The 26,918-nt window shown below is 37.4% G+C and overlaps 2 protein-coding genes across 2 annotated transcripts; one reads left to right on the forward strand and one right to left on the reverse strand.

Moving 5' to 3' along the window:
- Window positions 1–4,455: 4,455 nt before the first annotated feature.
- On the forward strand, window positions 4,456–8,351 carry LOC110112576 (transcription factor MUTE). Its single transcript, XM_020844849.1, has 3 exons — window positions 4,456–4,551; window positions 4,886–5,281; window positions 8,262–8,351. The coding sequence occupies exons 1-3, from the start codon at window positions 4,456–4,458 to the stop codon at window positions 8,349–8,351; spliced, it is 582 nt and encodes a 193-aa protein (XP_020700508.1).
- A 16,012-nt stretch (window positions 8,352–24,363) lies between these two features.
- LOC110112567 (uncharacterized mitochondrial protein AtMg00860-like) lies at window positions 24,364–26,570 on the reverse strand. Its single transcript, XM_020844837.1, has 2 exons — window positions 26,460–26,570; window positions 24,364–24,708 (listed from the first exon to the last, which is right to left on the reverse strand). The coding sequence occupies exons 1-2, from the start codon at window positions 26,568–26,570 to the stop codon at window positions 24,364–24,366; spliced, it is 456 nt and encodes a 151-aa protein (XP_020700496.1).
- Between the last annotated feature and the right edge of the window lie 348 nt (window positions 26,571–26,918).

Genomic DNA, 26,918 nt, shown 5'->3' on the forward strand with positions numbered 1-26,918 from the left:
CTTGACTTGTGCAGCATTCTAAGAAATCATGTATGTGCACACATCACGCTCGTCGAGGCCCATGTAAGTGATCATATTTTAATGCATGAAGTGGAGCATTTAAATATTTAAATATAATTATTTGCGCCAAGTGATTGTTGCTCAAATTTGCGCAATATTTTATTTGAAGCTAAGAAACGTCGTCTAATTGCTTGTATGACTATTGTGAATCTGATAGCGTGGCATTGTACTTCATTTATCGCACATTGACAATGTTGTTTAGTTCATATTGTCTTTTGCAAGTTGCTATTTTCTTCAGCATTCAGCCTGAGGGAATATACTTCAACATGCAAATGAGCTGTGCAGTGCATCAGGGACCTCTTACCTGTCGCTTGCAAATAAGCTGATTTATTTGGTGTGACAACCTGACACAAAAAATTTACGGCCTCAGCCTAACAGTGGCCCCACAATTTTTACTACTAATTTCCTAGTTTTGCTTACTGGTGAACTGTAGCATTGTGAAGTGGGTGGCCCATTGCTCCTTGCAAGCGAGCTATTGTGTATTGCTAGCTTTGTTTAACACTAATAATAGTTCAGCGCTATGTATTTAAGAGTTAATGGTTCAGCGCTATGTATTTAAGAGTTACTGGTTGTCTCTTGTAGGTGAACTGTGTTCAATGCGACTCTTTCATTATTTCTTGTAAAAGGGTCGTAGCGCTGCGCTACTGATAGTTCATGGCTTCTTGCATGCAAACTATCGTGCACTGGTGAATCTCCTGCAGTATCATGTGGACGCTTACATTTGTTGCGGTCTTGTATTTGACGTGATCTTCGGTCTTTGCTTGTAAATAATATGTTATATGTACATATTCACAAAGGTTCCTTCATCCTTACAATATACCTACTACTACTACTGCTTCTTGGAAGCAAGCTGATTTCTTTATTTGCAGATTGATGCTGATTACCGGATGAGCTCCATTCATCATCAACTTCTTGACGCAAGTTGATTGTCGTCATTTGCAAGAGTTCGGTGTGCTTGTTGCAATTAGGCGATATTGCATTCATTATACATTAAGCTCAACTATCCACAAAAGGTTGAATGTGTTTGCTTGAGAACTCAATTGAGACTAGTTGTAGGGATGTCGCCTTATTTGTCACACATCCTCTTGAGTGTGGCTACAGGGAACTTATCCCAATCACAATTTTTTCACTATCGCTGCCGGCAAGTGAACTAGTGTATTTATTTACAAGTTGGTTATTTATTGAGCATAGGGGAATTACTACAATCGTTTTATGTTGATCATTGTTTCTTGCAAGCGGATTAATTCGTTTGTTACATTAATTGGATGTAAGACATATTCATTTTAAATTCCTCAAATGTACTTTGGTTAATTATAACTCATTGCAATCCAAACATATCAACCCTCTTTGCTTGCAGTAGTTTAATTTACTTATTTGCAATTGATTATCATTAACTGTACACAAGCTACATTTTTCTGGGCAATTCATTGCATATCAATTTACATTGCTTGCGGGGTTTAGTGTATTTGCCTGATTGCTTGTTGATGTTTTCTTGCAATTATTTAAATTTTGTAAGTTAATTAAACTTCATCGCCCTTCATTCGTGTGCATTGAGGGCTTGTTCACCACAAGTCACCTACTTGTGTATTTGCACTTGATTTTTATCAATTTTTAATTAGATTTTCATGTTGACATAAGGTTCAGTTCCTTGTGATCGTTTAATTTATGTTCCCTACAGTCCGATTGAATTCAAGTCCCCTATCATTTGTCAAGTTATGTGCATCGTCAGTTAATTCAAATTTTGACAGCCTCCTGACGTCTTCTCCGTTTAGAAAAAATTTTGGAAGCTGGGCCTTCCCACCACGCTAGAGAAAAGCGTGTATTGTAGGTATCGGGTGACACCGTGGCCGTTGTCTTCAATCCCACCATGCCAAAGAAAGGCACGTATAGGTCTTTGGAGAGATACATATTTGAAACGCACAGTTCTTTCCCCGCAGGCATGATGGCAAAAACACTGGTACTTAAAGTTATTCCCGTCATACTAAAGAAAAGCGTGTACATGGCTTACCCGCTTCCTCTCAAGCGCCATAAATAGGGTCGACGGAACCAACCTTAATTTTCGGGGGCGCACCGTATTCCCTCCCACCACGCTATATAAAACCTTGTATGAGTGATTTTTCGATGTGCTGTGAGAGCTAAAAGCAAGTTTTTAGAGAGATTTTTTAGTTTCCAGACATTTATACCTGAGGGACGAGGCAACGACGATAGCGTCAAGGTGATGACAACAACAAATTGTACACACAAATTTTCTTTCTTCTTCTTTCTTTTCCTTTTTTTTTCTTTTCCTCTTTTTTCATGACTTTTCTCTTTTTTTTTTTCCTCTTTATATATAATAATAATAATAATTATTATTATTATTATTATTATAATAAACATTATTAATGTTAAAATGACCTTAACAAAGAGAAAGAAATGACCTTTCTTGTGAGGGAGATCGGCACAGGGATCAGATAGAAAGATGAATCGAACGAATGAGGTTAGGTTTTGCGGCTGTGGGGTCGGTTGGAAGGGAAATGTTGGGTGAGGCATTATGCAGGGATTAATGTATACGGCTGTTTTGGTCAAATGTCAAAAAATAAAAATAAAAAATAAATTAATAGATTGATGGAATAAAAAAAAAAATTCATGATGGTATTATCAATCTTTTAATTTGAAATAACTTTAAAATTATTAAATTTATTTTGAGATGAATATAGTATAAATTTTATTTTATTTTAAAAATAATTTTAAAGATTTTGAAATTCTTGGCTCAAATTTTTTTCGTCTCCATATATCCCATGTATATGATCATAAATAAAAGAGATTTTTAGTAGAAGCTTCTAGAATCGATCTCATGGTTTTATAAATTTTATTTTTAACAAATTTATAGTTTTATTTGATAAAAGCTTGTTCATATTGTAATTTCTTAATATTGTAGTGTATAAAATCAATTTGTTATACTCACTCTTTAAAAACAATTGCTCTTAAGATTCCAAAAAAGAAAAAACAGAATAAATATGGAAGAACCTATAAATCTTATTTAGATTCAAATAAAATATTCATGAGAAGTCATATCATCAAGCTAGGACAAGTCAGTTAAATCCAAGAAAAAAGTGGACTCTATTTTCCAAAGGAATTTTTATTAGGTCCGGGGTCTTGACGTAGCTCTACATCCCGACGCCAGTAAAATGGTGCCACGTGCTGTTATTCTTTACCAAGCGGCCCGACGACCCGACCCGGACCAGTCACGGGATTGCTATGTATTGACTCATTTGTGCAGACCCGGGCATTGCTAGGTGTTGATCGATATTGTTCGACAATAATAAAAAATATCATTCTATGAAGACCAATACCTAGCAATACCGAGCAATACCCCAGTTTTACCAGGTATTGCTTGGTATTGCTCTGTATTGGTCTTCACAGACCAGTTTTTCTCGTTATTGTCAAGCAATACCTAGCAATACCGAGCAATACGTGAACATAGTAATACCTCCTGGTCCGGGTCTGCTCGTTGGGCTGCACGGTAAAGAGTAAGAGCACGTGGCGACATGTTATTGGCGTCCGAACGTAGAGCTACGTCAGGACACCGGACCAAATAAAAATTCAAATGGGGCTAGGCTCTCGCTTAGGAGAAATTAATTATTACGAGTGGAGTCAGAACGACTTCCAGACTACAATCAAATTAGGCAACATCGCCTGTAAGCAGCCTGTGTACAATTGTACACAAGCTATATACAATTTATATACATGATGTATATATACGATGTGAACTATTTTGATTAGAGTTCAGACGCGAGGTACGTCTGGATTCCGCACACATGTAATAATTTCTTCTCTCCTTAGAAGTCTCTATGCTATAAATTAACAGAAAAACTCTCATGCAAAATGATAAAATCTTAATGCATCTTTCTTACAAATCAAACTTAAATAAAAATAAAAATAAAAATAAAAACATAAATATACAATAACAAAACAAAAGAAAGCAAATCTAGAGACCTAAAAATTTAAGTGCTAGAAACAGCGTTGTGAAAGTTCCCGTGAGGAGGTGAGAGAATAAATTAAGTGAATTGAATGCTCGCACACGTAGAGATGAATGCATACAGGAGAGATACACTGACGAAGGGGTTTGATACTCCCTCTCCTCTCCTATCTCCTCCCACCATAATAAATTTTCAGCGTTCAAAGTATGTGACATGCAGCAATTCGTGTAGCCAAGTCATGCTTCCATTGCTCTCGGCCACCTCACGCGCGCTCTACTTCTTCACTAAATGAGAAGCTTTTACCAGCTTTCTCTTCTTCTTCTTCAACGTACTTTCTCTCCCATGCAGTACCAATCAACGTCGACCATGCAAAAGGCTTTCTATATATTGTTTTCTGAACTCCATCAACCAGAAGAAGAATCTGCACAAGTCGACAATGTCGCATATCACTGTAGAGAGGAACAGAAGAAGGCAGATGAATGAGCATCTCAAAGTTCTGCGCTCTCTCACTCCTTGCTTCTACATCAAAAGGGTAAGTACTTCTACTTACACTACAGGAAAATCTATCAGTACAATCCGACGTTCCGGCAAAAATAGTTACGTTTACAGGCGGAATATCCGCCGGTAACTTAACGACAAAATATCCAGCGCAATTTCCGCCGCTGAATCACCGTCTCATATTCTGCTGGCTCTTCGTCGTTATTTTAAAGATTTCCAGCGCAATTACCGGCGAAATTGTGCGCAAATATTGCGCCGGCTTACTTATTCTCTATCTTAATTATAATCTCTATTCAATAAGTATATTCTATCTCTTATATAAATATATGAAACATGCATCGTTGATCAAAAAAATTTTAATATTATAGGGTGATCAAGCATCAATCATTGGGGGAGCAATAGAGTTCATCAAGGAAATGCAGCAGCTGTTACACTCACTGGAAACCAAGAAGAAGAGAAAGAGCTTAAGCCCCAGCCCAAGTCCAAGCTCAAGGCCATCAGTCTTGCAGCTCACTTCCCCACCACCTCTGGCAAGCTGTAGCCCTTTTGAGGCTGTGAAGGAACTCAGTGCTTGCTGCAACTCTTCAGTGGCTGATGTTGAGGCCAAGATCTCTGGTTCTAATGTTATTCTTAAGACACTTTCAAAGAGCATTCCAGGTCAGGTGGTGAGGATAATTAGCTTGTTAGAGAGAGAGGCATTTGAGATACTTCATCTCAGCATTAGCAGTATGGAGGATACTGTGCTCTACTCCTTTGTCATCAAGGTATTTCTATATTTTCTTGGCATGCATAATTTACACTCCTAGTTAATGAGAGTGATATGGAAGCAGCTAATGTGGATGTTTATTCATGTACAGAAGCTTATAATTAAGGATTTTCCTTCAGAAACTGCTTGTCGATCCGTCTAAGAATATCTACTATGAAAGAAGAAATATTTAAGAGGAAAACGTGTGGGAAAAAGCCATGCAGTACTGCTTATTATTTGTCAAAAATATCCTCTTGTAATACATTGATAGCATAAAGCTGAGAATCCTTCTAATTATTGCTTGAATACATGTAGTAATTAAGAGGAACATCTATAGAAAGCAAGCAGATGATCACATATGTATCCAAAATTGAAATCCTAATATGAGTTGAGAGCAGCACATAAAATATACGAGATTTTTCACTCGAAAAGGGGAATTATTACGGGGTCTAGCGCAATTGAAACAATTCTATCAATGTAAATTATTGATTACCAAAGGCTCTCTTCCTTATACATGGAGAAAACATTAATATAATATGATAGATTTGAACAATTGAAGATATATTGAGATGTCAAATTAAGTTATCATTGAAAATGTCAAATGATAGCTAATTGAGAACATTAGAGTTAGTTGATGGTGGTCGATCAACTTGGTCACCCTCCGTGGCAAAGGAGACCAATCAATCGGGAGGACGAGCATCAAACATGTTAAATGTTGATTGTGGCAAGCGTGGCCGCTTGGGTGGCAGTTGACCGATGGAGAATGTCAAAAGTTGGGCAAAAATAGACATACATCTTGGCCATTTTCTTGATAAAAAGATAGATCAAGAGAGCGATCAGATGGACATAAAAAATTGATCTTTGTTGACTGATGTCAAACATTGGCTATTGAAGGCAGTTGTGATGGTTGAGAAGGTCAAAATTTGAGTGAGCGACTCACTTAATTGGTTGTTATTTAAATATGCGGAGACATCATGCGAACGAGAAGATGGATAAAATACATTGGTGGCTAAAGGACATTGTATGCTAGTCTTGGGTACATGTCAAGATATAACCGAATGGGGACATCAAAAGTTGGGCGATGGTGTGCAATTAGCTTAGTTATTCTCACCCGAGAGATTAAGGCGATGAGCAATATTGTTCAAAAGGAGTATGTAAGGCATAAGGTGTGTGTTGGCGAGGGACTTTAGAAGTTGGGTAGCTTTAGGAAATTTGCTTGTTAGTTCTCTTGATAGGAATTAAGTGACATTAGAGATCAATAAAATAAGTTTTAGATGTAGGAATTCAATCATTCAATCTCTTAATAGAATGGGAGATCGAGTGACCAGTAAGTCGAACATATTACACATCAATAGTAAACAAATTTTAGCTGGAGTTGTTGGAAAACATGCATTAGACAACAATCAAAGAAGATGTTGGATGTTGGTCATTGATGATTCATGGACCTCAATCATTTACAACAATTAATCAATGGTCAATGGTGGGTGTAAGAAGTTGGGGGACAAAGCTATAAAATTCTTCATGAATATAATATTTCTCTTTCTATTGAAAATTCTCCTCGAGGTTAAACATGGAGAAGTATAACCTATTTATAAAATACGAGAGGGGTATATTAGCTTGTCATTTCTATATGAATCCTTAAGATTGCATGAAATGGTTCAAATTAGTTTCTCTTGATTATGTTATATTTATTAAAGTCTTAGTGTCTTAATGACCTCAAAATTGGGTGATCTTATACTCATCGAATCAATATCATTAATTAAAATCTCATCTAGATTGCAAGAACGCAAAATTTGGAAGACACTTCACCCCTCAAATAGGCCCGACGAGTTTCAATTATGCTTATGAGTGCTTGATTTAGGTCATTGGGACTAGGGCTTAAATAATCTTAATACCATTAGTTTTGTCAAGTCAACCACACCATCCTAACTCGAAATCTATAAAATATAAAACTTGAATGATCATGAAATTAATTCATCAAATATTTGGATATTTTGATATCTAAATTCTTCATCAAAATTCATACTCATTAGATTAAAATTGTAAATCATACCACTCAATATAATTTCTTATTTCAATTTACTTCAGTTGATGTGAAAGCCCTTATGCTGAAACTTAGATTTTGTTTAGGACATTTTTCTTACTATTTTATGAAGCAGCTTTTCAGAACAAAAAATTTTAATTCAAACAATTTTTCAACTAAAAAATACTTCAAAAAATAATAAGAAAGCTGAAAGTCTTATTAAGTTAATTGGTAATTAAAAAAAAATCTCATTACATCGTGCAGTGCTATAGTAATTAATTTCAATAAAGTTGTATGGGATGAATATCTTAATGGTTCATCCGAAAGGTATATTTTCTCATCAAATATTTAAACAAAACAATCAATTATTTTGTTATAAAAAAAAAATTTATGTTATCATTTGAAAATAAATTAGAAAATAATTAAAAAAAAATAAATTCATGATTTGACCATGAAAAAAATGCATTTCTAAGGTAGATAAAAATTGGAGGTGTTAATAAATGACCCGATTCTAAAATCTTGGATTTAAATTAACCCGTTTAATAAATAGGTTGAGTTCAAGTCTGGAATTTTAAAACAGACCGGCTTCGGGTTGACACACAAAGCCAATTTTTACCCATTTAATATTTTTTTCTTAGATATTTTTATTTGTAATTGATATGATCTTATTTTTTTATCAATTAACTTAAAAGTTTTGTTTAACAAGTTATAATTTTTTTTTTAAATTAAAATGAGCTAGTAGGTTAAGTTCGAGTCATTCGACCTGCTAGCAGGTTAGATTCAAGTACATATCTTTGACCAGTTTATTGATCAAATTTGATTTAAGTAAACAGACTCAATTCTGACTCATTAATCCGTTTTGACACCCAGGATGAAAACTAAGAGAAATGTAATTTCCTTGTAATATTTTTTTTGTTTGTGTACTCAGTTAATGCAATCGTACAGTAATTAATAAGCTGTACTGATTCATGTACAGATTGGACTCCAATGCAAGCTCAGTGTGGAAGAGTTAGCTTTCGAAGTACAACAGAGCTTTAGCCAAGAATTACTGGCATTGACATTTTGAAATGATCAAGTTGGGAAGGCTTACTTGCCTTCAATCTTCTATGTTTACTCGAAGAATAATTGAGAACATAAGTTCCTGATAAAGCCCTGTAGGCTCAGCAAATTCATAATTTTCTCCTTTCTTTCTCCTCCAGAGATGATATTTTATAGCTGTGGGTACTGAAGTAATTGCATATTTACCTGTCTAAAAACCAAAAAATAAGAGCAAAGTTCATATGCTCTCACATATGGCAAATTTTGGAGGTTTCATTCTCTCTCTCTCTCTCAATGATAAAACTTTGAATTTTCAGAAGTTCGATGATAAAAGATAGTTTGATCATCCTTATAATTGGAATGGAGATTGGACTACCAAAAAAATGGTGGTTCATTATTATTGAGTGACCAATAAGATGACAAAATTTTAATTAATTAAATGACGACAGCAGCAGCAACAACAATAATAATAGTATAATAGAAACATCAAGTAGTAATAATAATAAAGTAATTTTTTTTAAAAAAATTTAACCAGCATAATGCTATTAAATTTATAAGATGAAATTTTTATCATTTATTTATAGATTTTTAGAGAGATTGATTATTTCTATAAAAATCTTGGACAAACTATAAGGCTATCCTAAAAAAATCCAAATTGATTATTTTGTATTTTCTAAATATCTCAAGTATCTTAGCGAACTCAGAATTTAATGATTTTCGATTCTTCATATCCTCTCTTTATAAGCTCATTTTGATTATAAATGTATAAAATTTGAAGGATACTGAGCCCCTCCAATGAACGAAAAAAACTTGAGTGCTTTTTAAGTTAATTGATTATTTTAAAAAGACTATACATCAATTTATTGTTATTAATGAACTTCAATAATATTAAAAAAATGAATATTCATAATAAAAAAAGTATATATTTATGCTTCTTGTTGAAATACACATGCAATAAATTCTTTAGCCTTTCAAATTTTCACCATCTTGTCTAACAAAAAACAAAGGCTTCATTTGGGGAGAAATTATTCTCGGCAAACACAGGGCAGTCTGGAGACTAATCAGAATGTGCCACATCACCTAGTAAACATCGGTACTGAGTACCAATACCAAACAAAAAAGTGACATGTTACGTTCTGGTTGGTCTCCAGATTTCGTTCAGTGTCAGTACATAATAATTTTTCTTATTTTGGACGGCTTTCTTATTACTTCTTTAATAATTTTTTACCACACAAATTTTAATTTTTATACTAATTCAAAAACTAAAAATTGATTTAAAAGGCAATCCTAAATCTTTAAACTTAACAATTAATTATTTAATTACTCTAAAATTGTTTGTGACATCTCTTAATAAGATATTACAAAGTAAACATGAATATATATATAAATTCATGATCCAACCAAAATACTAACTTCAAGCAATTTAATTTTCGATCTCTACCCAATACGTATTTTCAAATGGCAGTGTTTTTTTTTTTTTTTACAGATTTTTTTAGTTTTTGGAAAGGTAAGCACCAAATTGAAGTGTAACTTTTTAGAAAATTTGTTCTTGATTTTTTTCTCTCATGCTAGGTAATTTATTAGCTTGTCAATTACATAAATAGGTCATTCATTGTACTTTTTATATTTTACAAGTGAAAAAAACTAGGGAGAGTGTTCAAGGAGAAGCTTGTGAGGTGAAGTAGCTATAACATCAAAAAAAAAATGTGCTTATAAGTTAAAATAAAACAAAGGGAAAATCTTATCATTAAATAAATGAAAATTTAACAGCCCAAATTCTTAACTATCAATATATTATCTGTTTTTGTCTACAATAGAGGTTGCTATCTATCGAAAATGTAACACCCATCTATTGTCTGTTGAGTTGAACTTCAATGCAAGCTTAGGTTTCGTTTGTTACAGTTTATTGTTTTTTGAAGCAGTTTTTTAGGAACAAAAATTTTGTACTAAAAAACTGCTTTAAAAAGTAATAAAAAAGCTGTCTCAAACGAAATCTTGTGTGGAAGAGTGGCTTTGGAAGTACAATGGAGCTTTAGGCTAGAATTGCTGGCATTTTCAAGTGATCAAGTGAATCCACAACACATAAGTTGGGGGGGAGAAAAAAGCTTTAAATTTACACCATTCATAGATAATCACACAGCTTGCATCTCAACCACAGGAATGCAACTTATTCTGATTCTGTAATGATTCTGCCATCTTATATGATCATTTATACTGTACAGCAACATCTGTATATGGTACAGATTAATCTACTCTATTTCTATTCCTCTTTGCTGTTACAATACAGCTCTGTTTACTTCACTAAAAAATTGTTTCAGTAAGTAAAACAAAAATTTACTCCTATAATTCTCCAGAGATGATATTTCTGAAGTAATTGCATATTCTAATATGCAAAGAAAAAAAGTAGTGACTCTCTCTCTCTCTCTCTCTCTCTCTCTCTCTTCCTGCATCAGATCTGTAGGGTGATAAGAAAGCTCCTCTTTTTGGCTCTTATGCCAATTTTGTAAAGTTCTTTTGTGACATTATAGTTCTAAGGAATTTAACCCAGAAAGTTTTGTAATTGATAAGATCCCTTGTTTTGCTGCTTACAATAGGTTGCAGAATATAGGATGCTATCTATTGCTACATTTTTTTGGGTTAATTCCTTCAAAATATGATGGCAAGAAAAACATTTAGACTTTATAGATCTGCATAACTCATAAAACTTAACAGAAGAGTTACGGATGCAGTCTTTTCACTTCTGCTTCCTTCTCCAAATGCTTCCATAAAACTCATACATCATATGCTAATATTCTTTTTGGTTCTTCGATGTAAGATCAGGCTGAAATCCTATGAAATCTGAATAATTTTATCAGATTGATATGCTACAACTTCCGTAGTAAATAGATGTGAAACATATTATGTACACCATACAAGTATTTTGATAAGACTATAGTCTTATCTTTAAGGCCTACAAGTCGTGGGCTTAACTTTCTAGCCTTATCAAAATGCTGAACGCCATTCAGGGACTAACTTTGAGAAGCACAAATTTTCCCACCTTAAACTTCATTGGTTGGTGTTTTGTATAATAATGTTTTCTTTGTCTATTTTGCACTACTTTTAATCAGTCGCAAATTAGTATAATTGTATTAGTAACTTCATCTACTAACTCAACATCAATTACCTTTCTCTCGTCTATTTTGCCCAACACAATGATGTTCTATATTTTCTTTTATAAAGAACGTTATAAGGAATCTTTATAATGCTCGCATTAAAAACTATTATTATAGGCAAATTCTATTATTAGTAAATGCAATTTCTATCATCCACCAAAATCAAGAACATATAATCTTAGCGAATATTCTCAAGTTTGAATTGTCTTTTTAATTAGCAATCAATTTGAAAGTGAAATGCTATAATAATACATAATTTTCTACCCAAGGATTCCTTACCTTTCCTTGACAATTTGGATGTAAATTTACTATCTTAATGAAACACTATAGACTTTGGTACACCATGCAATTTTGCAATTTCTTTCAAGTAATTCTTGTCAACTTGTCAATAGAGTCATTTTTTCTGATAAAAAAATATACAGACTTAGTCAATCGATTAATGATAGCCCATATGACTTCATGATCGTGTCTTGATCTCTATAGTCAATTATGATATTGACCTCCAGAGCAAAAAGAAGAAAATAAAAATAAAAATAAAAAATGGCCTAAATCATTACCTCTTTCAAAATCCGGTGGCTCATCCCAAATCCCTGCTCAAATCTCTGCAAATGGCGTTGGAACTCTCTCCACATGCGTGCTCCATCCCAATTTATGCATACAAGCTATATTCCTCTTGATTCCTCTCAGTCTCATGCTCTCAAAAACCTCACAAGCCCTCTAGCACCGAACTCCTGCTTCCACGACATCTGATCAACTCCAACACACGATCTTCTTCCCGAACCCTGTCGAACTCCCTTTGCTGGCGAGAGAAGCCCACCTATACTCTCTATTCACTCCCGTCATTCCGCATACAAGTTGCAAACCAAACCCTGATCGAACTCCATTACAAGCTGCATGTCGATCTGCCTCAACCTTCGATCCTCTAGCAGATCAACCGAATCCCACGACCCTTCCAAGACCTGGCCTGCTGCTATACCCGACACCTCCTTAAGTCGAAGGCCATGACCCTCAAGCCGTTCGACTTCTAATCCCACAACCGGATTGACCTAATTTCCATAGCCCTCTGACCGTTGAGCTACACCTCATGATCGAAGACCTCCGCCTTTGCCTCACAGTAACTCCTCAATCGAAAGACTTCACACTACTTACCTTCGATCTCCATAGCTCGTAAGCTGCTAACTATCCGAACTCTATGATAATCATCATCATCATTATTGTCATTATTAATACTTGAAATAATAATAATAATATCATCATCATCATTATTGTCATTATTATTACATGAAATAATAATAATTATTATGATTATTATTATAATAATTATTACTTTAATACTATTATATTTATTATTCAAAAAAAAGGGAAAAAAAGGAGAAAATAAAAAAGAGAAGAGAGGAAAAGAAAGATTTTTGTGTGTTCGATCCCTCGCCATTGTCTTGATATTCGTGCCACTAACCTCGTCATCACCTCGTCAGGTATAATTTCTCCAAACTCAGAAGACCCCGAAAATCCTATTTTTGATGCTTGCAGCATGCTAGGGGACCTCATATACACGCTCTTTGTAACGTGGTGGGATGAAATCTAGTGCGATGCTTGCGGCGAGGCGGGTAAACCTTGTACACAATTGATTTCCCGCTCTTTGTAGCATGGCAGAGATAATTCTAAGTACCATTATGCGACTCAGTGCTTGCGGGAAATCAATTGTGTATTTTTAAATAGGTAACTCGAAAACCCATACATGCTCTTCGTAGTGTGGTGGGGGTTGAAGATTCACGGCCGCAGTGTCATCCGACACCTACCATACATGCTCTTTGTAGTGTGGTGGGAAGGCCCAGACTCTTGGATTTCTGCTAAAAGGGAGAGGTGCCAGGAGGCTGTCAGATTTTTTAGTGAATAGGGGACCAGAAATTGAATCAGATGATAATGAATTAAATTCACAATTCGGACCACAAGCACTTGCACTTGATTTGGACTGCAGGGAACAAGACTTAATACTTAAAATGAAAATTTATGGTGATAATGAAAATCGAACTCAAATGCACAAGTGAAAAAATTATGAAAAATAAAATTTGCTTGCAAATAACAATCAATTGAATTGAAGTGGCACATGTCATGAATACAAACATTTCACCTCAATCATGCTCATAAGTAAATAAAGATAGTTTGATGGTGGCACATTCATGAATAAGATGTGAAGGACATGTGACGAATATGAAACTTGTGATGAACAAGATCCGAAATGCAATTTGTTTGCAAAAGAAAAAGCAACAAGGTCTCAACTTGCAAGTAATGACATAAAAATTTCAAATAAGTATTAAGAGTTATCATGAGGGTTGGAATGTAAACATAAAAACTATAAGGTCCATCATACATATTGCGGGTCACTTAAAAAGAACAACAAAGAACTTGCAATGAATAAATGTTCAAACATGAATTTGCAAGCTAATACGCCAAACTTTTGCAAGCAACGGTGACTAAAATAAAATGAGCACGAAGAGTATGTAATGAACATGATAGTGCCCTACAATCAATATCAAAATACAAGCAAGCATATTCAATCTTGGAAACAATGGAATGGGAAGGGGATGTATAATCACAAATAGATGTATGAAGCTCCTTATGTAAATTGAATACAAATGACGGCAGTTGATGTGTAAAGTTCATACAAATCATGTAAGAAAATATGGAAGTCCCTACAAGCGATGTCAACTAAAATGCAAACATCAACGAACAAATTCACTATATGAAACACAAGCTGTCTTCAAAGGGAATGAAAAGCTTATGATATGTGACATGATTCATGCCCAAGCAATGGCCAATGAAAATGGTAGAGGATATGACGACATGCTTGCAAGCAGTAGTGTGGAACCTCCAATAAGTCATACAACTCACCCGCGAACAAACAACACCTGATGCTCCTATCAACTAGCTTATATGTGAGAGGGGACGAGTGCAATGAATACAACAACATGTCCAACATGAAGGTGGCACCAAGAACACAATAACTTACTGATCAATGTGTAAAGAGGTAGTTGACAAATATAGCTCAGCCGGAAGTCAACATTAAATCACAAATGTGCATATTGATTTACATACAACCAATGATAGAAGATAGGTTGCAAGAAGACTACGACAAGCGCAAACTCCTACGAGCCACTGAAAGGGACCCAACATGAGTTCAAAATATTGTCTACAAGCAAACACATGAAGAATGGTGGTAAATGTGAATGCCAACAAGTAGCACTAGGAAATATGTATTTAGCACAACTTGTTCACACATAACAGCGGAAAGCTTATAATGCATAAGACGATCCTACCTACAAGCAATGATGGTGAATAGGTCACCAGTATGGTGGATCTTCTACATACATAAAATAGAAGATCGTAGAAAATGCAAATACTTACTAGCAATGACAAGAGATTTGTCGTATGCATAGTAGTATTCCTACATTCCTTGCAAACCATATATGGTGTAGCATATGACAAATGTTAACACTTGCTGATGATGATGGAAGATTCATTGTATGCGCAACAATGTCGACCAACATCAAGGAAACAGACAAAGCAACACCCTTGCAATGAACCACCATCCAATTTCAAGGGGATAAACCAATTCCCTGCAAGCAAAGGCGAACGAAGATGCAACAAATATAGACTCCTACAAGTTATTGTAGGAGACCTATCTTGTGCACAACATGCTACTCACGACATAAATGTAAAGTGGTAGCGAATGCGAATGCCTAAGGACTCTCTGCAGAAAACCCGCCATATGCACTATATGCCATCTACAACAAACACCAGATGACATGCAACAAATACAAACACTTATGGAAAGTTTTAAAATTGCGTAATTAAGCCTCGATGCGGTTTTTGTCCATGAGGCGAGGTATAAGCCTCAAGGCGGTCTGAGGCGTAAGCCTCAAGGACACAAAATTGCGTAAATGAGAAATTAAGGGTTTTAGCAGGATAATAATATCAATATTCTATCTTACAATAAAAACATCTAAATGATTTATGAAAATAGTGGATAGTAACAAAATAGATGCAATAAAATCATGTCCCAAAGTACAAAATCACAAAATATTAGTTCAACAAAACTCTCAAAGTACAAAGAACATATAAAAAGCAATCATATCCCATCACTAAATGGGTCTTCAAGGGAATCTTCTTCTCCAATTGTATCTATGAATGTCATATCATCATCATCTTCAATATGACTCACTTTTCTCTTCCCTGTTCAATAAGAGAAAAGATCATTATCATGTTAATTGCTTACTTGATATAAATATAATGCAATAACATATAAGAAGTTGTGGAATATACTTTTACTTGATTGTTGTGCTGCAGAGTTAGTGGATGTGTGTGGTGTGGTAGTAGTGGATGTGCCCATTTGATCTGCTTCGCTCCTCAAGACATCCACACTTAGATCTTCTAGCTGTAAGTCTGATAATAGAAAATCTATCTCATCATCTATGAGTCACTCATTATCAGATGACACATCATCACACACCAACGGATTCTCATCATCCTTCAACCCCTTATTCCTCAACCTCCTATCTCTTAACCTTTTGTTGTGCATAATATATACGAGGGAGTTCATTCTGAGTGTTGATAGGCAATTTCTTCTCTTTGTTTGCACTTGACTATATGTCATCCAGTTTCGCTCACATCCAGAAGAAGAACAAGTGAGCCCCAACACTCTTACAGTAAAACTCTGTAACTCAGGGGTGGAATCACCAAATTGGATCTACCATTCAACTGTTTTCAAAAAGAAAAAAAGATAATTAGAACTGAATATGGTGTCTTGCATTTACCAAAATAACTATACCTGGAGACCGTTTGGAAATGGTTGATTTTGCTGCATTCAGACCAAAAAAACCCTCTTTATTCCGAAATAGAACAAGTTGCAAATCTGCAAGCTCCCTATCTGTCTGCTCCGGTATTAGTCGTTTCATACAATGATACAGACCAAGCGTCACCGCCGGGTTTGAAGATTTCTTCTCTTGAAATTGAGGATTGAGATAATATGCCGCTGCATGTAGATGACAGTGTAACTGCACCTCCCACCGAGCATCAATGGTATCCCAAATCTCTCTATAACTTGCCTCCTCTCATCCCAAGTTGTGTGCAATCTACTCCTTGGCCTCATCCATAGCATTATAAATAAAACCCATAGCTGATTTATTATCTGCATCCACTAAGCGTAGTACTTGAACTAACGGTCTTATGCTCAATATGGCATAGGTCACAGTAGCCCAAAATTTATCATTCAGAATTATCTTTCTTATTTCCTTCCCCTCACTTTTCTTCCCCCATGCAGAGTTAAGTCATTCAGTTGATGTAAACATTGCTTCCAAAGGTTGCCCACTTCCAACAGGCTCTGCAGTGTTAAATAGGATGTGGCAAACCTATAGATTTGCAGTGCACAAATGTAAGAACATACAGTAGGAATTGCAATAATGATTTGCAGTGCACAAATTTAAGAACATACCTAATGGTTGCAGGGCGAATGATTTCCTTCTTTGAAAACTTTCTCATCAAGCCTAAGACCCATGAGTGATTGTAGATGAACTTTGTAATCTTCTTTGCCCTAGAAAGAGCGCTCGTGCTGAGGTAAGTCACTAAAATCCTCCAAAATGAGATCGATACAATGTGCTGCGCAAGGGGTCCAATATAGGTGTGTCCTCTTCTCCATCAACATCTGACCAGTTGCTTTGTATGCACTGACATTATCAATCACTACCTGAACAACCAATTGCTCCCCAATCTCCTTAATAACCCCATCTAATAAATTGAAAATGAATGCAGCATTTTTCACTTCATATGTAGCCTCAACTGATCGTAAAAACCTCTGTTTAAAATTGCGCAATTAGAGGCGCGCCTCTGCGCAATTCCTCCCAAAAGCGTATTGAAACCTACGCAATTTCACCTCTGTAAGAGGCGTACGCCTCACTGGGACTGAGGCGCGCCTCAGAGGCACAATTGAGCAATTCCTAGTGAGGCGTACGCGAATGAAGGAGCACTTATCATGCTCTCACAAGAACGTAGCACCGTGTGCAAAAGTTATAGGGAACCTTTGGAAGCCATGTTTACATCAACTGAATGGCTTAACTCTGCTTGGGGGAAGAAAAATGAGGGGAAGGAAATAAGAAAGATAATTCTGAATGATAAATTTTGGGCTACTGTGACCTATGTCATTTTGAGCTCGAGACCCTTAGTGCAAGTTCTACGCTTAGTGGATGCAGAGAAGAAACCAGCTATGAGTTTTATTTATAATGCTATGGATGAGGCCAAGGAGTTGATTGCACACAACTTGGGAGTAGAGGAGGCAAGTTATAGGAAGATTTGGGATATCGTTGATGCTCGGTGGGAGGTGCAGTTACACCGTCATCAACATGCAGCGGCATATTATCTCAATCCTCAATTTCAATATTCAGAGAAGAAATCTTCAAATCCAGAGGTGAAGCTTGGTCTATATCATTGTATGAAAAGACTAATACCGGAGCAGGCAGATAGGGAGCTTGCAGATTTACAACTTGTTCTGTTCCGGAATAAATAGGGTTTTTTTGTTTGAATGCAGCAAAAGCAACCATTTCTAAACAGTCTCCAGGAATAATTATTTTGGTAAATGCAAGACACTTTATTCAGTTCTGATTATATTTTTTCTTGAAAACAGTTGAATGGTAGATCCAATTTAGTGATTCCACCCCTGAGTTACAGAATTTTGCTGTAAGAGTGTTGGGCCTCACTTGTTCTTATTCTGGTTGTGAGCGAAACTGGAGTACATATAGTTAAAAAATAAACTTAAGTTCAAGCTCGATCTTCGAGGGTGAGTGGATAGGAGTCGACACGACTCTTAACAGTCAAAACAAATGTACAATGATGTGAAACGTAATGCATGGAAACAAGAACTGCTCGGGGATTTTAATATAAGATTGTTAAAGCTTTGCTAGTTATAGAATTAATGCTTACCCAAATTAAGTTCTCGGAATTATCAAGTCGAAATTAAGTAAGGCATGTGGTTACAACTATATTAATGGGACAATATCAAATTGACAATATAGAATTAGATAGTAATGTTATGGAGAAACAATAATCCATAATTAACAAATAGAACTTTTCACCTTGGGTCTCTCACTCTCTTGTTGGTGGCACTTTTAATGGAGGAAGATTGAGAGCAACCGAGCAATGCCACTAGGAGACATAATTAAAGGGAGGAGTAATGGGTATGGGTGGCCGGCCATAGAGCATGGAGAGAGGGAGTTTCGGTTTTGATGAGGTGGGGGCCCACTTGATTAAGTAAAGGATTTGAATAAAACTGAAATAAATTCAGATTTTAATCAAGAGGGAAAGTTTCCTAATTTATGCTTAAACACTGAAACAGCTATTTGAATTTCAAATTGGAATTGAATTCCAATTAAGATGATGGAATAAATTCAGAAGTTAATTTTGGTAAGTGGGTAATGGCTCTTGGAGAATTTGAATTTCAAATTCAAAATCCAAGAGGAAGGGCCGGCGGGTAGAGAGGTGGAAGGGGAAGGAGGCGGCTGCAAGGGGGGAGGATGCCGGCGGGCTGGAGAAGGGCTGGCCAGTGGCTGCTGGCCGGCGGTTGGGGCTGCAGGCCGGCGGCCTGGGTAATCCAGGTAGGGGGCAGCGGCAAGAGCAAGGGAGGAGAGAGTGTGGGGGAAATTCTCGGGATCCAAAGCATGAAAATCCAATCTCCCACTAGTGGCTTCAATCCAAATCTCCACAACACGAAGTGATCAAGAGAATTAAAGAAAAATAAAAGACAAGAAAAACCTAGAACTCACAAAGAGATCTAGTTTCTCCTACGAACTCACTAAGAGATCGAGGAGGGTGAACTCACAAAGAGAACATAAGTGGCAAATTTTCATTTATCAAAACTACTATTACATGAGAAAAGAGCCATATATATAGACCACCAAATGACAAAGAAAACAAAAGACTAAAATGCCCCTTGGGCTACAATAGCGACTAAATACCCATAAGGGCAAAAACGGAAACACATAAAAATCAAATAAACTACAACATAAAATGACTCAAAATAAAACTCATGATCGTGGCCGTCGATCTCCGGCATCTCCTAATGGTACATGTGTCGAAATCTCTGACGATGTCCTCATCATACAATCACAGTGTCGATCTAGACATTTATTTTATACATTCATATTATGCCTTAAAGGCCCATAACAAAAAAAAATTCATTAATAAAAGCCTGAGGCCCACAACGAACCTGATCCTCTATTGGCAAATTGACAGAGTTGACAAGGTTCAATCAACAAAGTAAAAACTACCCATAAATACCTCGATGAAGGCCGTATTGAAAGAAATCTCAATCAGATGGGTTCCCAAACATTCAGAATGCCTCCTAAGTGCCCATGGAATCCAAAACTATAAAAATACTAAAATTTAAAATATTTAAAATTGAAATCAATCACCAAAATGCTTAAAGTAAAATTCATCTATCCTCCGCAATAATTTACTGATGACAAGTTTGAAAATACTTTGGCTCACAAAGAACAAATGTCTAGTCAAGAATATCACTATGATTCATTCTCGATCCGTCTTTTGCCAATAAGGACGTGACATTGGTCCTATGATTGGCGGTCTGGCTAGATGGCTCTGCAAATAACCTATGGTTTGGCCAGATGGCTCAGCGTGGTAAATGATTACGACCGCGACTCTCTGACCTAGTGGCTCAGTTGAACGACTCCACTCTATTACGGTTACAGTCACAACCCATATGTTTCCCAATGGCATCAAATCCATGAATCGATAGGGCAAAAAACTCTCTGTTAGCTAAGGTGGATTCAATTTTGTCCATTTAGACAAATATTCTTCCCAGGTCTATAAGGTACCCTTAGACAAAGCAACCCATGACTGTCGATAAGGATCATTCTATCACGTTGGGTCAATTACCTCCTATGACTAAGTAGACTATGGGCCATGATGGTTCGGGACGATGGAACTATGGTACGAGGGGAGAAGAGGAGACTTAAATTCATCGCCTGCAATCAAAGCTTAATTTCTTGAGGAATCGAGCGTGCAAATGCACTCAAAAATGAATAACGTTTAACGCAAACAGGAACGAGGGCAAGGGCATGGAACAAAATAAAGAAACTGAAAGCCGCAAGACGAAACACGTGAAGTCTAAGTCTGTAATATTAACGAAGAAATCGAGTCAAGTTGGGTCAATATCGGGTTTTCAGGTTGACCCAAACACAACCTGAAACTAAAATCAGGTTAGATATTCGAACCCGACCTGTGTGCTAACCAGGTCGACCTGAACCTGGAATTTTGAGGTCAAGTCCGGGTCGAGTTTTCAAGTGGTGTCAAATTTTGACACCCCTAAGTAAGGTGATATTGTTTGGTTGAAATGAGTAAAACTATCTGCACATGGTCTTAATCTTACATTTCTTGATATAGCGACAAAAGTATGATGAGTTCAATCAAAATGCTTTCATCCCTTAGCTTCTAATGGATAAGTTAAAACACCTGCTTGAGAGATATGTTTGTTATGTCATCTCATGTGTGCAGCGAAACTCATTGAAGCATATAGACGCTGCAATAATGGTCAAGTAAATTAATCGACTAATTGGAACATCGTTTTGCTTTCTATGTTTTCCAAATTTTGGTTTAAATTGTGATGCATTGCAATGACGACATGTTATCTCTGATAAATCATCCTTATAATACAACATGCAGCCATTTACATAATAATCAATTTTTATAATAGTTAAACTCAATTTAGAAACTAACTTTTTAGTCTTATATAAATCTGCAGGAATAATATTATCTATAGTATTGGTCTCCTAAAGTAGCCTAACAAATTGGTTAAAACACTCTTGAGGAACATTGTATTCAATCTTTACTCATCATTTTTATAATGACTGATAATTCGGAGTGAGTAGTGCATCCATCCCAAATTGGTTGTTGAATAGCACGTAATAATTCATAGAAGTATTGTGCTTTCCTATTTGGTAACTCGTTTGTATATTCACAAAATTGTGGGCCAATTGCGTCATAAATCATATCTTTGTACGTCTTAATAATTTTTTTCTTAACTATCTTGGAACTTGATGATGGACAACATTGAGAGTCGAAGTATGGCTCAAACTCGTCATGTAAGTCTAAAATTAATATCCTGACATGAATTCTCTGCGATATAAATAAATGGTAACCCCATCTGGTGTAAGATACGCTTGATTTTGTTTTTTTTTGAACAAAGATAACGAAACCTCCCATCATATATAAAAGAAGGTAGTTGACAGGTACCTGGATGAAAAAATTGATTCCCATGATGAATGTATCTGTTAATGTATTTCGTCTAGACAACAGTTGATCATACATCCAATTTCTTTGACTTTGAATATCCATATAAGATGGGATCTACAAAATCCTACACAAAAACAATCCTAACAAAATTAGTAGGAAGACATGTTCTACAAATCATTTTTCCTTGGAGATGTGATCTGCAATCCCTTTCAAGTGACCTAAGCATGTATATGATGGTTTACGTCAGGCTTATGAGGTATTTGTTGTCATGTCCTACTATGCTATAGGAAGTACTTGAGTTCGCAAGTAACCCCACGGGTAATACTTGAGTTCGCAAGCAAACCTACGCAAGATTGGGTGAAAAATAGTGAAAATAATTATTTTTTATAGCAGTCAAACAGCAGTTGACAGCAGATTTTCTTAGGAAAATAGGGAAAACTGAGAGAAACAATGGGAAAATCCACTAATAGATGAAAGAAAACAACAACGGTACAAGTTTCTTCAATTCAAGAGGAAGAAACAACTCTCCAAATCTCTAGCCAAATTTAGAGTCCAAGAACACAAACCCTAGATCTCAAATTGCTTTTCAAATTCAAGATGAAACCCCCATTCTATCCCTAGAACATAATTAAAGCAAAAGGAGACATACAAAATCCCTAAGCAGCCCCCCTAATTCAAATTTCCCTTCTAAAAACTCATTACATTAATTGCTTGGACCCACTAGGCCAACCGCCCCCCTCTCCCTTGGTTCCGCCCTCCCCCTAGGCCGGCGGTAGTACACATGAACTAGTCCAGGTTGGACCGGTTCAGCCGGCCTAACATTCTCCTCTCTCAAAGAATCACCTTGTCCTCAAGGTGAAAAGAAGGAAACTGGAGTCTCACTCTCTCATATGGCTCCCAAGTGACATCGAAATCGAGAAGGTCCCTCCATTTGATCAACACTTCTTTGTTTCCCTTTTTGTCCAATCGGACTCCCCTCAACTCCAGTGGTTCTAGAATCACTTTAAAGTCCTCAGTCAATGTGATTGGCAACTCTGCACAAATTGCATGCTCCTCTAGAGCTCTTCTCAACTGTGATACATGAAAAACTGGAAGTATGGTGGCGGATGGGGGCAACTTCAAACGATACGCAACCACTCCGATCTTATCCAAAATCTCATAGGGGCCAAAGTACCTCGGAGCCAATTTCTCATTTCTCCTGTTGGAGACTTATCCCTGCCTGTAGAGCCTTAGTTTCAAGAATAATTTCTCCCCCACCTCAAATTGTATGTCCCTCTTATGTCTATATAACTGCTTCTTCATGATTTGTTATGTCCTGGACAGGTGTTTCTTCAATTCCTCCAACACCTTGTCCATTTCCTCTAGGTATTGCTAAACTGAATAAATTGGGGTGTTCCCTCTCCCAAAATGCACTAAGTGTGGGGGGTCTCTTCCATACAGTATTTTAAAAGGGGTCATCTGAGATAAAGAATGGTATGAAGTATAGTACCAATACTCAGCCCATGCTAGCTATTTAGCCCACAACCGTGGCTTTTCAGAAACAAAACACTTCAAATAAGTCTTTAAGCTTCGGTTCACAACCTCTGTTTGACCTTCTGTTTGCGGACAATAGGCGGTGCTTCTCTTAAGAACAGTGCCTTGCAATCTGAACAGCTTCCTCCAAAACTGATTGAGAAAAACTTTGTCTCGATCAGACAAAATCAGCTCAAGAATCCCATGCAGTGGAACCACCTCACTGATGAATATTGTTGCCACTGTCACTATGGTATAGGGATGCCATAAGAGAATGAAATGTGCATACTTACTAAGTTTATCCAACACCACCATTATGACTGTGAATCATTCTGATCATGGTAGGCCATCTATGAAGTCCATGGACACTTCCTCCCATATTCTGTTGGGAAGTGCCAAGGGCTGTAGTAGTCCTCTTGGAGTCATTGCCATGTATTTGTTTCTTTGGCACATTTCGCACCTCGCCACCATCTCCTCAACATCTTTATACATTCCCTTCTAGTAAAACTTAGATGCCAACCTTCTATAGGTCTTATGTACTCCTGAATGTTCTCCCACTGCACTGCGGTGGAACTCCTGTACCAAGTGAGGAATATGTATGGATGTTCGTGGCCCTACAAACCTCCCTTGATACAACAGCCTCCCTCCCTCCATATAGTAACCAGAATGGCTACCATTATCTCTCATCAAATCCTCTATGATCTTTTTCAACTCTTCGTTCTACACACTTTCATCCTTGATGGATCCCAATCTACCATCAGTGGCGCTGAAACAGATAGCTCATGAAGTTCCCCCAACCATCTGGATAAGACATCAACCGCCTTATTTTCCACACCAAGCTTGTACTTTATCTCAAAATCGTAGCCCAAAAGATACTTCAAGCTCCTTTGATCCGTCCGGACAATGAAATGCCTACCCAACAGGTAAGGGCGCCACTTCTGAATAGCCAAGATAATAGTCATCAACTCCCTCTCACATACTGACTTCAATCTCGCCCGGGTTGATAGCACTTGGTCTATGATTCTGCATAAGCACTTCCCCCAACCCATATCCTGATGCATCGGTCTCCACTACAAATATCTAGTTAAAGTCCAGAATAGCTAACAGTGGAATTGTCGTCATGGCTTTCTTCAATCGCTCAAAAGCCTGGGTTGCTGTCTCTCCCCACAAAAAGTTGTCATTCTTCAATTGCTCGGTCAAGAGCCATGCTATAGTATTGTACCCCCTCACAAATCTCCTGTAGTACCCAGTCAATTCTAGAAAACCCCTCAACTCTCTTATGTTCCTAAGCATAGGCCATTTCTGCATTGCCTCAATTTTTGTTTCATCGGCTACCACTCCTTCCTGGGACACTACATGTCTCAAATACTCCACACTAGACTGGACGAAGCTGCACTTCTTTAGGTTGGCCCTAAGCTGATGTGCCTGTAAAATTTTAAGAACCTCCTTCAAGTGCTCCAGATGCTCCTCTATTTTGTTGTACAGGAGAATATCATAAAAAGATATCAGCACAAATTTCCTGAGATACTACCGGAACACCCTATTCATCGAAGACTGGAAAGTAGCAGGGGCGTTAGTGAGCCCAAATGGCATCACCAAGAACTCGTAGTGCCCCTCCTACGTCTTGAAGGCCGTCTTCTAAATATCCTTCATCTTGATTTGATAGTAGCCCAACTTCAAGTTCATCTTAGAAAACACTACGGCTCCATGCAACTCATCTAATAACTCATCAATCACCATAATGGAAAATTTATATGGTATCGTCTCCTTATTCAATGCCCTGTAATCCATGCAAAACCTCCAGCTCCCATCCTTCTTTTTGACAAGTAAGATTGGACTAGAGAAATAACTCACACTCGGTCTAACGATCCCTGCCTCCAACATCTCCCTAATCAGTTTCTCAATCTCATCTTTTTGAATTTGAGGGTAGCGATAAGGCCGAACACAAATTGGTGACACACCGTCCTTCCGAAGGATTGCGTGCTCCTGTTCTCTGGGTGGTGGTAAGCCCTGAGGTGGTTGGAACACCTCACTGTACTACTGTATGAGGCGTTGTACCGCCATGGGAATGTCTCCCTCTTCCCCCACACTAACCCTCTCCAAGCGTTGCAGCTCCACCAAATACCCACCTCCTGTATGGATTTGATCATGGATTTGAGAAATACTCATGCCCTGGACAGCCCTGCGTCACCCCGAATCACCATCCTCTTTCCTCTCACCATTAGTTTCATTCTCAGAGCACCCCAATTGACCTTGGTCTCCCCCAAGGTCTGCAGTCATTTCATCCCCAGGATGATATCGGTACTTCCCAACTCCAAGGGAAGAAAATCCTCCCTCACTTGTATCCCTTGAATGGTCAACACCACTCCCATGCATACTCCTCTACCCATCTCCACCTTCCTCGTACCCATCATCACTTTATATCCTCCCGTGCCCACTAATTTCACCCCCAATAAAATTATGATCTGGTTAGAGATGAAATTATGGGTGCCCCCATTATTGATCAGCACCACTACCTCACGATCCGTTTTTTCTCCCCTAATTATCATGGTGTGATTTAGGGTAAATCCCCCCATAGAGTTTAGAGGGACTTCTGCGACGTCCATATGTAACTTCTCTTCTTCCTCCTCCACTATCCCGCTCTCAACTCCCTCTTCAGTTTCCTCGTTATCACATACGGTGATAACCTGAAGAGTTCGGTCCCTACACCTATGCCCCGGCATGCACTTCTCATCACAGCTAAAACACAACCCCTTATTCCTCTTCTCCTATATTTCTGATGAGGACATCGTCAGCATTTTCGACGCCGGAGATCGACGGCCATGAGCATGACTTGTATTTTGTCATTTTTATGTAGTAGCGTATTTTATTTTGATATTTTTCCGTTTTTGCCCTTATGGACATTATGTAGCCCGGAAGGGCATTTGTGTCATTTCTTATTTTCTCATTTTGGCCTATTTATATGAGGCCTCATGCATTGTAATGGCAGTTTTTGATGAAATGAAAATTATCCCCTTTTGTTCTCTTTGTGAGTGCATTTCCCTTTGATCTCTTAGTGAGTTCAAAGGGAGAACTAGATCTCTCCGTGAGTTCTAGATTTAATTCGTGCTTGTAGTGTGAAGGAGAAGAAGAGCAGAAATTCGAGGCGAGGAAATCGTTGGAAGAAATTCTCAGACTTTGTACAAATTTCCCTTCTCCTCCACCTTGTGCCGCCTCCCTGGGCCAGCAACAGCAGCCGGCCTCACTGGCCTTCCCGTCCCAGTCAGGCCGCTGGCCTCACTAGCCATCCCGACCCAGCAAAATCCCCTCCCGTCGGCCCCAGCCAGGCCTCCCTCCCGCCGGCCCAAAACCCCACTCAGCAGCCGCCGGCCACTCCCGCCCACCGGCCCTTCCCCCCCTGTCGCCGCCCCTTTTTTTTCCTCTTCTTTTTTTCAGTTTTCAAATTCTGAACGTTGGGTTTAGTTAACATTTAATGTTGCCTAAACCACCTCCTTAATTTAAGCCATCAAATAAATTGGTTGGATTTGAAATTCAAATTCAAATTCAATCCAATTAAATGCTTAAGTTAGGAAACCTCTATTTTTACCCAAAACTGAATTGTTAATTTCAGATTTTATTAAATCTGAGATTAATTT

This window comes from Dendrobium catenatum, unplaced genomic scaffold, assembly GCF_001605985.2.
Source record: "Dendrobium catenatum unplaced genomic scaffold, ASM160598v2 fragScaff_scaffold_908, whole genome shotgun sequence".
Taxonomy (NCBI): domain Eukaryota; kingdom Viridiplantae; phylum Streptophyta; class Magnoliopsida; order Asparagales; family Orchidaceae; genus Dendrobium; species Dendrobium catenatum.

Bases quoted from the DNA above. Each gene is read 5' to 3' on its own strand.
- LOC110112576 (XM_020844849.1), top strand. From the start codon at position 4,456: ATGTCGCATATCACTGTAGAGAGGAACAGAAGAAGGCAGATGAATGAG. The intron at 4,552-4,885 runs GTAAGTACTTCT...TTAATATTATAG, and splicing joins CTTGCTTCTACATCAAAAGG to GGTGATCAAGCATCAATCAT. The intron at 5,282-8,261 runs GTATTTCTATAT...ATTCATGTACAG, and splicing joins TCTACTCCTTTGTCATCAAG to ATTGGACTCCAATGCAAGCT.
- LOC110112567 (XM_020844837.1), bottom strand. From the start codon at position 26,570: ATGGCTAGTGAGGCCAGCGGCCTGACTGGGACGGGAAGGCCAGTGAGG. The intron at 24,709-26,459 runs GTCTGAGAATTT...AAAATTTTACAG, and splicing joins AGAAGGGAAATTTGTACAAA to GCACATCAGCTTAGGGCCAA.